The 13,759-nt window shown below is 41.9% G+C and overlaps 1 protein-coding gene across 5 annotated transcripts in view; it reads left to right on the top strand.

Moving 5' to 3' along the window:
• The window catches only part of ARHGAP21 (Rho GTPase activating protein 21), a 109,438-nt gene that overhangs the window by 45,106 nt on the left and 50,573 nt on the right, over positions 1-13,759 (top strand). For all 5 annotated transcript variants that reach the window (XM_082193733.1, XM_082193732.1, XM_082193734.1 and 2 more), the window contains 2 exons: positions 7,370-7,552; positions 9,184-9,208. In XM_082193733.1, the coding sequence (XP_082049859.1) occupies positions 7,370-7,552; positions 9,184-9,208 (208 nt within the window). Of the gene's footprint in view, positions 1-7,369; positions 7,553-9,183; positions 9,209-13,759 lie in introns of those variants that run through there.

The raw sequence follows: 13,759 nt of genomic DNA, 5'->3' as shown, positions 1-13,759 counted from the left end.
GAAGCCAGAGTGGTCAGCAAATTCTGGCGGCTAAAGGAAACAGCAGGAAAATATAGTTCATGCAACTTTCCCAGGGATTCTTGGACTCTTACCTTTGTACTCCAGGTTGCATTCCAGACACGTTAACAGTCAGAATTTCTACAACACACTTCCCCCTTATTTCCATCCAGATATACAACAGGCATTATTTCAGGTCAATAACACATTCCAGGCAGGTGAAAGTACTAGAGGAGAGCATGGAGCAGGGCTGATGAGAGGCATGGCCTCAGTAAAGCCACATCACGTCTGTGGGTTTGACCTCTCTGCTCCTGGCCTATATTGTTTGGAAGCTGAACAACCCATGGTGCAGTGAGCACCCAAAATATATATTTCCTTATTAGAACTGGGTCTGGAGCTGATCAAACCCTGGGTTGAGTCTAGGAGTGGCCAATGTAGTACCTTCCAGATAGGGACGTGGGTGGCGCTGTGGTCTAAACCACTGAGCCTCTTGGGCTTGCTGATCGAAAGGTCGGCGGTTCGAATCCTCATGACGGAGTGAGCTCCCGTTGCTCTGTCCCTGCTCCTGCCAACCTAGCAATTCTAAAGCATGCCAGTACAGGTAGATAAATAGGTACCGTTGCGGCGGGAAGGTAAACGGCATTTCCGTGCACTCTGGTTTCCGTCACGGTGTTCCGTTGCGCCAGAAGCGGTTTAGTCATTCTGGCCACATGACCCAGAAAGCTGTTTGTGGACAAACGCCAGCTCCCTCGGCCTGAAAGTGAGATGAGCTCTGCAACTACATAGTTGCCTTTGACTGAACTTAACCGTCCAGGGATCATTTACCTTTACCTTTTTATTTACCTTCCAGATGCTGGCAGATCACGACTCCCATCTGCTGTGGTCTTGCAGGTTGGGGCCGATGGGAGTTTTGTGGTCTGGCAGCATCTGGAGGGACACCATGTTGGTGTTCCCTGGCCTGGAAGCCCCGTCGACTTGGCTGGAAAAGTTAGCTACACCATTAGTAGTCCTGCCACTTCTGACACCAAGAAAAGTGGCAGGTGTCATCTCTGTGGTTAACACTATGGCAGAAAATCATAACCATAATGTCTTCAAATGAAGCTGCTGGCCATATGTTAAGTGTATGAGTTGTGCAAACGAGTAATTATTGTTTGTTCTTTATCTACTGACTATTACTTTGAGTGGCTGTCAATGGGGAAAAAAAGTATGCTCACAGCAATCCACTAAAATTTAACCCAAGTAAGTTTGCTCTGAGTGCCTGGCCAGCCAAATGCCAACTCTGCATGTTTAGAATATCATTTAACATTCTGAGCCAGAGAAGAAAAAAACCCTCAATTCAAAACACATCCAAGCAAATCCATTTCCTGAATCAGGTTATTGCAGATTGCAAAATAATTGCTTATGAGGGCATAAGTAGTAGAAGCACGAGTTGCTTGCGCTCCCCCCTTGCTTCTGTGTAACACACAAATTACTGTGACAGAGAATTCCTTTGGTTTTAAAATTAATGTGAGGCATGCTTTATAAAATATTTTTTTCCCCCAGAGTTGTTTTATTGTGCAGCTGCATTGCTTGTCCCAGCAGTAAGGCAAATGAAGCTTCACTCTGATGGGAGAGCACCTTTCCGAAATGACACATTGATTCATGAATAGCTTTGACATGGTTATCGTTCTTCTTCAGTTCACAAGCAAGAGCGTGCAGAAACTCTGTTCCCAGCAAGTCATTCTTGTCTGTACAAATCAGAATCTTCTTGTGTGTACTCTTCCTCCCTCCCTCCCGTCCTCCTGCTCCTCCTCCCCCATTGCATTTTATAGCATTATGGTATGAACTGGGCTACTTTCCTTTTCCCTAAGAAGTTCTGGTGGAAGAGATCATGGAGCAGATAAACCGCTGTGAAAACAGCTTTGCTGACCTGATGTTCTATAGCGCCGGATCTTATTCTGATCACAGGACTGGGTGAAGATTCCTCTTTGGATGTTGTCCAGAGGATAAACTCTTCTTCTTGGTTTGTTCGGTGGTTGATGTTGCTTTTTGAAATGGCCATCCTGTTGTCCTTTCGACTGATCTCTTCCACACCACTGATGGCAGTTCAAGCTCAGGCAGTGTGGGACGAATCCCAATGGGTATGGAGCAATTGTTTAACCTTTATATGTTGTGTCCTTGCGTGGGAGGCAGCATGATAAGCTTAAGTGTCAGTTTGACACTTCTGTGAGTAGCAGTAATTCACATAGAAATGTAATACAATTGGTCTAAAGCTTTGCCAGTCAGTTAAATTACCTATTTGTAAAAACCAAAGTTTTCAGTTCTGTAAGGGAATGCATTGTAAGTAATGCATGTACATTTTGATATCAGATTTCAGCATCAGGAGTTGAGCTTTTAATGATCAGAGGTACTGCATCCTATATCTTCTAGCTGATCGTGTTCAGATTAAAAGAGGTGAAAATTAAATGGGTCGCTGCAGAGGCTTTTAAAAAGAAGTTGGTAAAATCAACCATGCGAGCCATGTAATTGTTTAGCTTTCACAACTGGAATTTTACACTTCGATGTTGATTAACCCACAGGTTTTGATGAAAATAAAGGGCCAGTTCTCATTTTACTTCTTGTACTCAGGTTTCCATAACTGTGATTTTATCTAAAGGGGAACCTTCTGGCTGAATGTGTTATTACAAATGTAGCAAATAAAAATAAGTAAAATTACCGGGAAGCCAAATTCATATGATCTGTGTTTAAACGAGAAGTCTGCTTGTGTGTTTTTCTTTTCAGTGTCTATCCCTTTAAAATATACATAGGCAGATGTCAATTGGAACCTACTTATGTGTATTTTAAATGTGTATTCCTTGCTTGTTTTGCTCTACTGGTTGGCGGCAGATATTTTGGGGCAGAAACTATGCATAGAGGTAGGTAGGGAACAAGATTGGACAAATCAGTTTTTCTTTTGCTTCTCTCTTGCTGTTTGGCTGCACCAATTCCTGGAAGAAACCATTGAAAAAGTGGGGAGATAGGTTGGGAAAATCCCAGATTAGAAATGTTCCCATAGGAATCAATGGAAATTGCGGACTCGTTATGCAAACACTTGCCTAATGAATGATTTCCAGGAAGCACTAGTTTGGTAAGTGGGACCTGTGTGTACAGTGTTGAAAGTAACAGTTTGAGAATTGTCTGGTACATTGGTTGAAATACCCTCTTCTCCAAAAGAACGGAGGTCAGGTGTTGGGCCTTCTCATTGTCAGGTGTGGGGAACCTATGTGCTTTTGGTCCATAGCCAGTAATTGCACCCTGATAGAAGTAGAAGTAGAACATTTTTGGAATAACTAGGGTTTAGAAATATGAGTGCTTGAGAACTGCGGTTTTACTGTATTTGCAGAGTGTTCAGGGTATTCAAGCCCTAATCTGCTATTTTAAAGGGAGTGCCCATTTGGACTTGGTAAAATTCCAGGTGATTTCAGTTGTTGTTGGATTGGGTTCACGGTCTGCAGAATTTTTGCATTCAGCTGCTCTCAGATTCAGCCTCAGGTTAATTGTAAAGTGAGTGTGATCATTCATGCCACTTGAGCAAAGTTGTTCATGTGGAAACCTTTATTCTAAATGGGCTGTTTCCTTTTTGCTTACTGATATAAATAGTTTCTGAACTCTGGCTATATTGCGTATTGGGGGTTGACCCTGGATAATCCAAAACTAAATTTTATAGTGAGATTTTGCCATCTAAACTTTATTCATCAAACTGCAGCTCTGTTTGATATAGCATCTGAGGGCTACTTCACACACAGCTCTCTTTTCCTATACAGTAATATTTGTGCAGGGAAAGAAGACATGTTGCAGTGTAATGTGTGAAGTATATGATGTTCAGGTGATGCACGCAGTGGCTTCTAATCAACTGTATTCATGGCAAAATAAATACTTGCTCCATGTGGCACACACTGTATTCATTCATAGTATATTTTGAATCCCGTCTCTCTAGGTCAAGTGAACTTTTCAGAAGCGTTAGCATGAAGGTTTCAGAAGCTGATGAAGGGTTTTGAGCAAGAGCTGATGGAATACACTCAGATAACCTGGTCCTATTAGGGGGTTGGCTTAAAGCAGGCATCAGGCATGTCCAACTCACAAGAGACTGCGATCTACTCCCAGTATAAAGAAACTGGCAGTAATCTATCCATTGGAGGGAGGAGGAGCGTGGGTGGGGTGGGTGGATTGCCCAGAGTTCTTGAGTTGTTTTTAGGAGGGAAGTGCCCAGAGTTCTTGAGCTTTTGGGGGGAAGGACTGCACAGTTTTTTAGCTTTCCCCCCATAATTCTTTGTACACAGTAGGGATCCCGTGATCTACCAGGATCAGCCAGGGATCTGCTGGTAGATCACAGTCCACTGGTTGGACATCCCTGATGAAGCAAGCACAGTACTTGCTTCTGCATTTGCATATCATAGGAGGGTTTTTAATGGGTATATGTTCTTAGTATCGATGTAAAAAAGACATGATAGTGGTTTGGGAAATTGCTGGTTGATGTTCATTTTGTTACTGATGAGGATGAAGATACAAAATAAAGGGAAAAGCACTGAGCAACGGCTGCCTTCTAAATTCTATCTTCTCTGGGATGCGGGTGGTGCTGTGGGTTAAACCACAGAGCCTAGGACTTGCCGATTGGAAGCTTGGCGGTTCGAATCCCCACAATGGGGTGAGCTCCAGTTGTTTGGTCCCAGCTCCTGCCAACCTAGCAGTTCGAAAGCACGTCAAAGTGCAAGTAGATAAATAGGTATTGCTCCAGCGGGAAGGTAAACAGCTATTCCGTGCGCTGCTCTGGTTTGCCAGAAGCAGCTTAGTCATCCAACATGACCCAGAAGCTGTACACCGGCTCCCTCGGCCAATAAAACGAGATGAGCACCGCAACTCCAGAGTCAACCATGACTGGACCTACTGGTCAGGGGTCCCTTTACCTTTACCTAAATTCTATATTCTAGGCTGGCAGCATTTTATAGAATGTGGATTAGGAAATAAAATTCTTCACACTAGCTGCGCTTTCATTCTTCACAAAGCTGCGCTTCGGTTTCTGAACATTTTCACAGTCGAACGGCCTTCCGGAATGGATTCCGTTTGACTTTCAAGGTATGACTGTATACTGGGCCTCTGAGGTCCACCATTTGGAAGCAGGTGCAAAATAGTAGCCAGGGAGGGGTAGGGGAAGGAATGTACTTTTAGAATTAATAAACAAAATGCCTCTGAACTCATGCTCAGTCCTCAGATTTGTTTTTAGTACCAGAGCTGAGCTCATGGTCCTGTTTTACCCCCTTTCTTCATTTTTAATCTAATTCAGAATTTGGGAGCCCTTTTGTGGCTATCAAATAATAATGTAGCTCCTTCAAATCACTAAGCGCTATCAGTAAAGACCTACCTTATCTTCTGTCTATCCCTAGCATAACTAACTAAATGGTGCTGTAAGATGTGGTGATATCACTCTGATAGTGCTAAAAATAATAATAATGGATTAGATAGCTTTGAGGAAGGCTGTGGCAGTTATTAGCCATGAGTGCAATGGAACCCCCGTGTTAATTCCCTCCCACCAGGTGTAATGGCTTACCACCAACTTGGATGCCTTTACAAGTTCAGACAGATGAATGCAACCAGTCAAGATGGCAATGCAGATGATAATGCAATCAGTGGTTTTGTTGTTGTTTAGTCGTGTCCAACTTTTCGTGACCCCATGGACCAGAGCACGCCAGGCACCCCTGTCTTCCACTGCCTCCCGCAGTTTGGTCAAACTCATGCTGCTGGCTTCGCGAACACTATCCAACCATCTCGTCCTCTGTCGTCCCCTTCTCCTTGTGCCCTCCATCTTTCCCAACATCAGGGTCTTTCCCAGGGAGTCTTCTCTTCTCAGGAGGTGGCCAAAGTATTGGAGCCTCAGCTACAGGATATGTCCTTCCAGTGAGCACTCAGTGCTGATTTCCCTAAGAATGAATAGGTGTGATCTTCTTGCAGTCCATGGGACTCTCAAGAGTCTCCTCCAGCACCATAATTAAAATCAATGGTTACTAGCCACAATAACTATGTTCTCTGAATACCAGTAGCTTGGAATTTCATGTGAGGAGATCAGAGCACTGTTGTATTCATGCTGTGCTGGTGGGCTTCTCATAGGCATCTAGTTGGCTACTGTGATAGCAGGATGGAATTCCTATGTTGTTATGCCACTGAATTCCATATGCTACTGAAAACAGTAGAGAAATGGCCTGCTTGTGAACTTCCTGAAGATACTGGATTAGCCACTGTTGGAAACAATAAGTTAGCTTGAAACTGGCGCTGTTCTTATAGGATTGCTCTTTGGCCCATTCATATTTTTTTTATGGAAGTACTGAAATGTATGATAAATTCTGACAAGAAGTTGCCGTGGCAAGCCAAAATTAGAAGTGGGAAATTTCCCTAGGAATAAACTCAGTACAGAGACCAACCAGCTCAGTGTCATTTTCAATAAATAACAAATGATTAATCTCACAAATCCGGAGGAAATTACTTTCCCCACCACCTTAATTCTGTTTTGCTGCTTTAAATATTTTTTTTTAAATAGTATTCTTATTTAGGGTTCTGCTTTCTATTTGTATTTTTGTATCATTTCCAGTAACAGAATGTGTTGTTTGTGAATCACTTGGTGAATAGGCCTTTCATTGCATCTTTGCCAGATTCCTGAAGGGAAGGGAGTTGGCAGGAGAGGAAAAAGCAAGAGAGGTTACAAGGTAAAAAGTAAAAATAAAAATAAAAATCTGGTGGAGCAGCTGCCCATCAAATGACAGTTGATTGCAGAGCAGAACATATGAATCTTAAGTGTAGAGACAGAATGGTCTTCTGTGCAATATATATATATATTTGGTGATACGAATTTTTGACAAGAAATTCCAAAATTAGTGTAAAGAGCTTTCTCCCTGGAGGAGGATGATCCATCGGATGGATTATACTGCCATCTAGCTCCTGTGCCTCCAGGAAGCAAGCCAGAGCCTGCTTGTTTTGATGTCTGAACCCTGGCTTGTGGCTTGTTTCTTTCTTGAAAGGTTTGTTCTTGACTTGCTGCTTGTAGTTTATTCCGAGGACATCCACAACAAGCCAAACTCTGGCTTGTTTCTGATGGTGGGGCAGCAGCAGCAGCAGAACCCAGAGAGAGAACTCTTCAGCGGTGTGTCCCAGCACACAATGAGTTCACATTGAACCATACTTTCAAACAACAGCAAATGTGATTTTAACGTGTTGTGCAAACTGGGCCAGAGAGGTGAAAATTTGCAAACTTCTTTTGCAGAAACCAGTCTTTGCAGATGAAATTACATCCAGTAACATGGTGGAAAAAAAAGCATGTAACTTAAAGTCAGAGGTTGAACTTCCAATTCTTTTTTGTTATTATTAGGTGTCCAAAAATAAAGATGGAAAAGAACAAAGTGAAGCTGTATCCCTGTCAGAGGATGAAGAAACGTTTTCCTGGCCCGGTCCCAAAACGGTAGTTTTGCAAAGAACATCACAGGGTTTTGGCTTCACCTTAAGACATTTCATTGTTTACCCCCCAGAGTCTGCTGTTCAGTTTACGTTTAAGGTGAGTGAAATGAATATTCAACAAGTAACTCATTGGTTATAGTGATACATATGAACTGTAATGAAAAATATTTTTTCAGTACAGTACTGCAAAATAGTAGCCTTATAGATATCTAGCCATACATTTCAGTTTAGCAGTGAATTCACACTAAACCTCCTTTTTCATTTTTTTTCCATTTTTGCTTGTTGCAACCTAATTTCTATTTAATGCTGTGGGTCTTGTGTCTGAGTAAACATGCATAGGTTAGAGCAGTTGGGTTGTTGTTTTGTGAAGAGTTGAATTCTCTTGCCAACTAGAGTTTTAAGTTCCCTTTCCATTGGACTAATTTGTGGTGCTGTTAGATTTATTACTACCCCCGCTTCACCCGAAGGTTCCAGGGGTGTGGGTTATAGCAAAAATACAGCATTAAAACAAATTACAGTTACGATGGGTCCTAAAAATATTTATGTTAAGTAAGACCAAGGTAAAAAGATGCGTCTTCAGCATATGACAAAAGCTGTACAATGAATGTGCCAGGCACATCTCTGTGGGGACAGAATTCCACAACATAGGGACTGCCACAGAGAATACATCTCCCCTCAGACCTCTTGAGGGTGGTGGAACTACCGAGAGCTCTGCAGATCTTAACACCCAAGAGGGTCTGTAGGTAAGGAGGTGGTCTTTTAGACATTTGGGACATAAACCCTTTAGGGCTTTAAGCATTAGCATGAGCACCTCAGATTAGGCTCAGAAATGAACTGGCAACCAGGGGGTGTTTATTATGGGAACCTCAGCCAGTAATCTTGTAACTGCATTTTGGACCAGTTGATGTTTCTGAGTCATCTTCAAGGGTAGCCCCACATCAAGTGCATTGCAGTAATCCAAGCTGGAAGTTACCAGAGCATGGATTATAGAGGCCAGATCATCTCTGTCCAAAAGGGGCTGCAACTGGCGAACCAGTCAGAGCTGGAAAAAGACACCCCTAGCTACTGAGGCAGCTTGAGCCTTCTGTGAGTCGCTTTGGTAGTTTATGGTTTGCTGAATAGTAGTTCACATACTTTAAAATAGTATACCAAACCTCCCAAATGACAAGCAGATTCATGCAACCATTATGCAGAACATCATACAGTTAAGCACCCATTTGAAAGTACTAAGTAAACTAATAGCAATGGTAGAAAATGTGAATGGAGGAAAACCTGTTGTGGAGCGTAAACTTCACATGCCAAAGGTCACAGGTTTAATTTCTGGTATCTCAGCATGAGGCTGGCAAAGTCTTTGGAACTAAATGGACCAAGGTTCTGACTAATGAGGTTCTGACTAATGATTGTGAAGCAGCTTCCTTTGCTCCTTCTGAACATTTCTACAAATAGGGAACTTCAGCATGAAGGACTGCAATAAAAAGCTATATTTAGAATAGCTTTCTCTTAACTTACTTTTATCTGCTAGTTGTCTCCTTATTAAACATTAATTTGACGGCTACTCATTTGGAAGGCTTGTCTGATTTTTCAAAATTTGGGCAATTAGGTTCTCCCTTAGCAGCTGTAGAACAGTTCTGAAATAAATAGTTTTGAAAAGCCTGGATGTGAATGTTTTGAAGAGCTCCTTCTGCTTTAATACAAGGACTTTGAATTTTTTATGATTTCCTTTTGCAGGATGAAGAGAATGGAAATAAAACTGGTACGTTTTCTCTTTGATTCTTGTATGTTGTAATCGAATAGTCTAAAATCCATAATTCCTGATACAGTCGTACCTTGGAAGTTGAACAGAATCCCTTCCGGACGCTGGTTCAACTTCCAAAATGTTCAGAAACCAAGGCGCAGCTTCCGATTGCGCAGGTGCACTACCGGAAGTTGCACCGGATGATCCGCTTCCAAAAAAAGTTCGGAAACCAGAACACTCACTTCCGGTTTTCAATCGTTTGGGAGCCGGAACGTTCAACTCCCCAAGGCATTTGGGAGCTGAGGTTACAACTATATAACCAATGAAACAAGTCTGTTCTTTAATTAATGAATGTTTTAGCAAATGTGTCTTAAATATTGGGTGTACTAATTTAGTGATGTATTTTATATGAAATTTGTAGATTGGCTTTTCCATGCCAGTTGCACAGGAAGGCAGAATTATATGAATATGTAAACAAGTATATTGTAAAATATAACTGCATCTACTACTGAATTTAGTGGTTCTTTACCTATCAGCAGGTACAAAAATTGTAGCACGGACAAGGTACGGCTTTCTGTCTACACCCTGGTATGTAGCATCCCCCAAACCCCTTAAACTTTAACAAAAATTAAAAGGGGGAAAAAACGCTTCATGAACGAACAAACTGATTCTCCTCAAAGGTCATGTAATCTTGGGGACAATTACGTTCCTGTTGAGAAGAGGTAAATGAGGTTGCTTTCAAATATCTTCCTGGATAATGCTAATTTATTTATATGCCAACCATAAAATGGTGTGTGAAAGTAGGATTTGGCATAACCTTTCTCTGAATAATGCTGAGATTCCCACATGGATCTTCAGGGAAAATTAAATTTCCTAGGTTCCCTGGCACTATGGCAGCATTCCTTGGAGAGCGAGGGGAGTTCTTTGCGTTGGATTACAGTCAGTGCTGAGAAAAAAAATATGTTGTCATATTGCTAGCCTCAGGCTGATTGCAAGAATTATGAGTTGTGGAGATTTGTATTTAAAACCATATAATAACAACCTTTAGAAACGTCATTAGGCAGGATTGGATAGCCTGGGGTAAGAAAAATAGGAGGTAATGTGGGAGATAGAGAGTTGTCGGGGGGACGGGACCTTTGTGAAATGCATACTGTTCTCTTGTTACCTGGTGGAAATGCCATTGTCCTATAAAGACCCTATATTATGAGTTTGGAAAAAATAATAGCAACATTTTAGCTTTGTCCATACGTTTGTAGGAGTTGGGAATATTTAACTTTCATATGCTGGTATTACCTTGGTGGGCTGTGAGGTGCGTAAGAGCATGGAAATATTGGCAGGTGAATGTGAAGGAAGCCTGTGTACTCCGGGGATTAAGAATAATTCAGCCAGACGAGAGTGGAGGAAATAAATGTTAGGATGAGTCACATTTCAACTATTGGTGGAATTACCTTTAAAATGAGAAAGCGGAACAAAGGAACGCGAGAGTTAGAAGTATAAAGTGGAAATCCATGCCCAGCCACAAAGACGACATTAACTCTTATGGAAGCTAGGTGGACGAACATTGAATGGGCTAAAGAATCTTGTGATTTGGGATGTGATGACTTAGGGAATTAAGTGAAGGTCAATAAAAGTAGTGTTTGTTTGATTACATTGGGTTGGATCCAGATTTAGTCACACCTACAGTAGACCCATTGGAATAAAAGTTTGCCATGATTTTTATGGTCTAGTCCAGGCACATCCAACTCCCAAGAGACTGCGATCTACACCCAGTATAAAAAAAAAAACTGGCAGTGATCTACCCATTGTCATTGAGGATTGTTAGAGCTTTTTTGGGGGAGAGCAGAGTTGTTGATTTTTTTGTGGGGAGAGGAGAGGTGTAGAGCTTTTTTAAAGGGGAAATAACACCCCTGGTCTATTCTAAGCATGACTTAAGTCTGAATCCAATCAATTTTTTTTTAAAAAAACATAGCTTTTTCCAAAGGAGCAATATGAATTCCCAGGAGACAGCCATATACTTTGATTAATATTTCTGTTGCAGCCATTTCCAGTGCCAGACAGTTTAAACCAAAGAGTAGCATGTCTTTAGAGCAGCAGGACATGCTGTGGGAGAAACAGGGGACAAATGCCCAGCTACATACACAGTTTCCCCTGAATACACAGCAGTGATAACTTTTGGGGTCGTGACCCATGTCCTAAATACTTTTTTGTGCTGTCTGGCCTTTACAGCTCTTTATTCTTAAAAAAAAAGAGCTTATTCATTTTTAAATGATGTTTTGTTTTACCAGAGTTCACTGTCTTTACATTTTATGATACCACAGTATATAAATGCTGTCGTCTAGAATACTTTATATCCAGTATATGTAGATCACCTATTTCTTTATTAAGACAATTGACAACTCCTAAACGAAAGATAGTACAGTGGTACCTCTACTTACGTTCACCTCTGGTTACGTATCCTTCGGGATAAGTGCGCGGCAAACCCGGAAGTATTTTTCTGGGTTTTGCCGCATGCGCAGAAGCGCTAAACCACGCCGTGCACATTCTGAGAAGCGGCACCTCCGGATACGCACACCTCGGGATCCCACTGGAGCTCCAGAAAGGATCCTGTGCACAACCGGAGGTACCTCTGTATTTATTATTTCTATATTAACACAAAATAAATACTATCCTTCGTTTTGGAGTTGTCAATTATAGAAGCATGGACATCTCAAGAAACCCTTTTAAGGTGGAAGAACAGATTGGCGTAACTCAGAAAGTAGAAAAGGCCTTTTCTCTGAGCACCATAAATAGCTATTTTGTGTTGCGGAAGTAGCTATCCGGGTGCTAATGATCAGTGTGTGTCATTCTTGAATAGCTTAGCTAAGAGGGCAAGCAATTCACATATCAAACTAATTTGCATTTATTCCTGCAGTGCCTTTCATACATTATAGGTGTGGGATAGAGTTAGTGTGAATAATAGTGGATAGGATCGCAGAGCTTTCTTATCTGTGAAATTGCTGCTATGGTTCTGTTTAAATTATATGCAAAGGAGCCATCTAGTGCCAACCTCTTTAATGCAAATCTAAGCTGAAATATTAAATTCTTTAATAAAAGTTGAGGCTGTACAGCGCTTTTGACAATGACTGGAGCTATACTGGGTTGGATCTGGGGCAAGCTAGCTACTTTTCGTTCCCATTGAAATCTGTGGGACTTAAGTTAAATGGGTTCCTTAAATCTGATCCTTACATTACCAATGGGAGACAGTCAGCTGATCAAAGTAAGTATTGAATATATACTTTCTCCTTTCCGTTTTGGCAAGTTATTCATTTGTCCAAAGGTCAAAGTACAGGTTTTGAGAAGCACACACTTAAAAGTGCATGTTTACAATAAACAACCAGAGGAAGCTCTGTTACAAATTTCCCCACATAAAATTTACTCTCTTATTTGTCTCCAAAGTGCTGCTTGTTGCATCAAATCACCCACTGAGGGCTGTTTTGTTGGTTTTGACTCATGACAGGGCCCTTTCAGTGGCAGTTCCCCATTTGTGGAATGTCTTCCATAGTGAGGTCTGTCTGTATTCCTTATTCTTGACTTTAAGAGAAATTTAGAAAAATTCCTGTTTATGCAGGCATTTGATGGCTGAAGAACACTGTTCCAAGCAATCCTGAGAACGTTTTAACAATGTTTTAACTGTTTTTAGATTGAGTTTTAACTGTTTTAGAATGCTTAAAAAAATTATTCCTGTGCTGGCCGTCCTGGGCTCGTTTGGGAGGAAGGCCAGGATGTAAATTGAATGAACAAACAAACAAATAATAAAGAGCAGTCTTGACAGCTGATTTTCAGTGGGAAAATGCCATCGGATTCAGATCAGAGACCCTATTACAGTCTTTGCTTCTGAAAGAAAGAGAGCTGCTTATTGTAAGCACATAGTTTGACCCTAACAATGCTTTGACACATTGCAGCCAGCCACTCGGGTGCAGATAATTACCCTAACGTACTAGGGACGTGGGTGGCGCTGTGGGTTAAACCACAGAGCCTAGGACTTGCCGATCGGAAGGTCGGCGGTTTGAATCCCCGCGACGGGGTGAGCTCCCGTTGTTTGGTCCCTGCTCCTGCCAACCTAGCAGTTCGAAAGCACGCCAAAGCGCAAGTAGATAAATAGGTACTGCTCTGGCGGGAAGGTAAACGGCATTTCCGTGTGCTGCTCTGGTTCGCCAGAAGCGGCTTAGTCATGCTGGCCACGTGACCTGAAAGCTGTACGCTGGCTCCCTTGGCCAATAAAGCGAGATGAGCGCCGCAACCCCAGAATCATCCGCGACTGGACCTAACGGTCAGGGGTCCCTTTAACTTTACTAGGAAGATACAGAGATTGCATAAGTAACCTTCTCTCCTTACCCCTCCTCCCCCTCCCATGTGTAGGTCTTGACTTTCCTGGGTGTGTGGTGGGATATGAATATATTGTGAAAACGGTCTGATTGCATAATCTTCAATTTAATGTTTAAATTGATGAAGCTGTTGGCATAGAAAATTCAGCTTCTCTGGAGATGTACCAGTTGGCTCCCAAGTGTGTGCATGTCCACCATCAGCCTT

The sequence above is a fragment of the Podarcis vaucheri genome (assembly GCF_965113315.1).
Source record: "Podarcis vaucheri genome assembly, chromosome: 12".
NCBI classification, from domain to species: Eukaryota; Metazoa; Chordata; class Lepidosauria; order Squamata; family Lacertidae; genus Podarcis; species Podarcis vaucheri.
The sequence above is the reverse complement of the archived record's forward strand: the minus strand, read 5'-3'. Positions and strand labels throughout refer to the sequence as shown.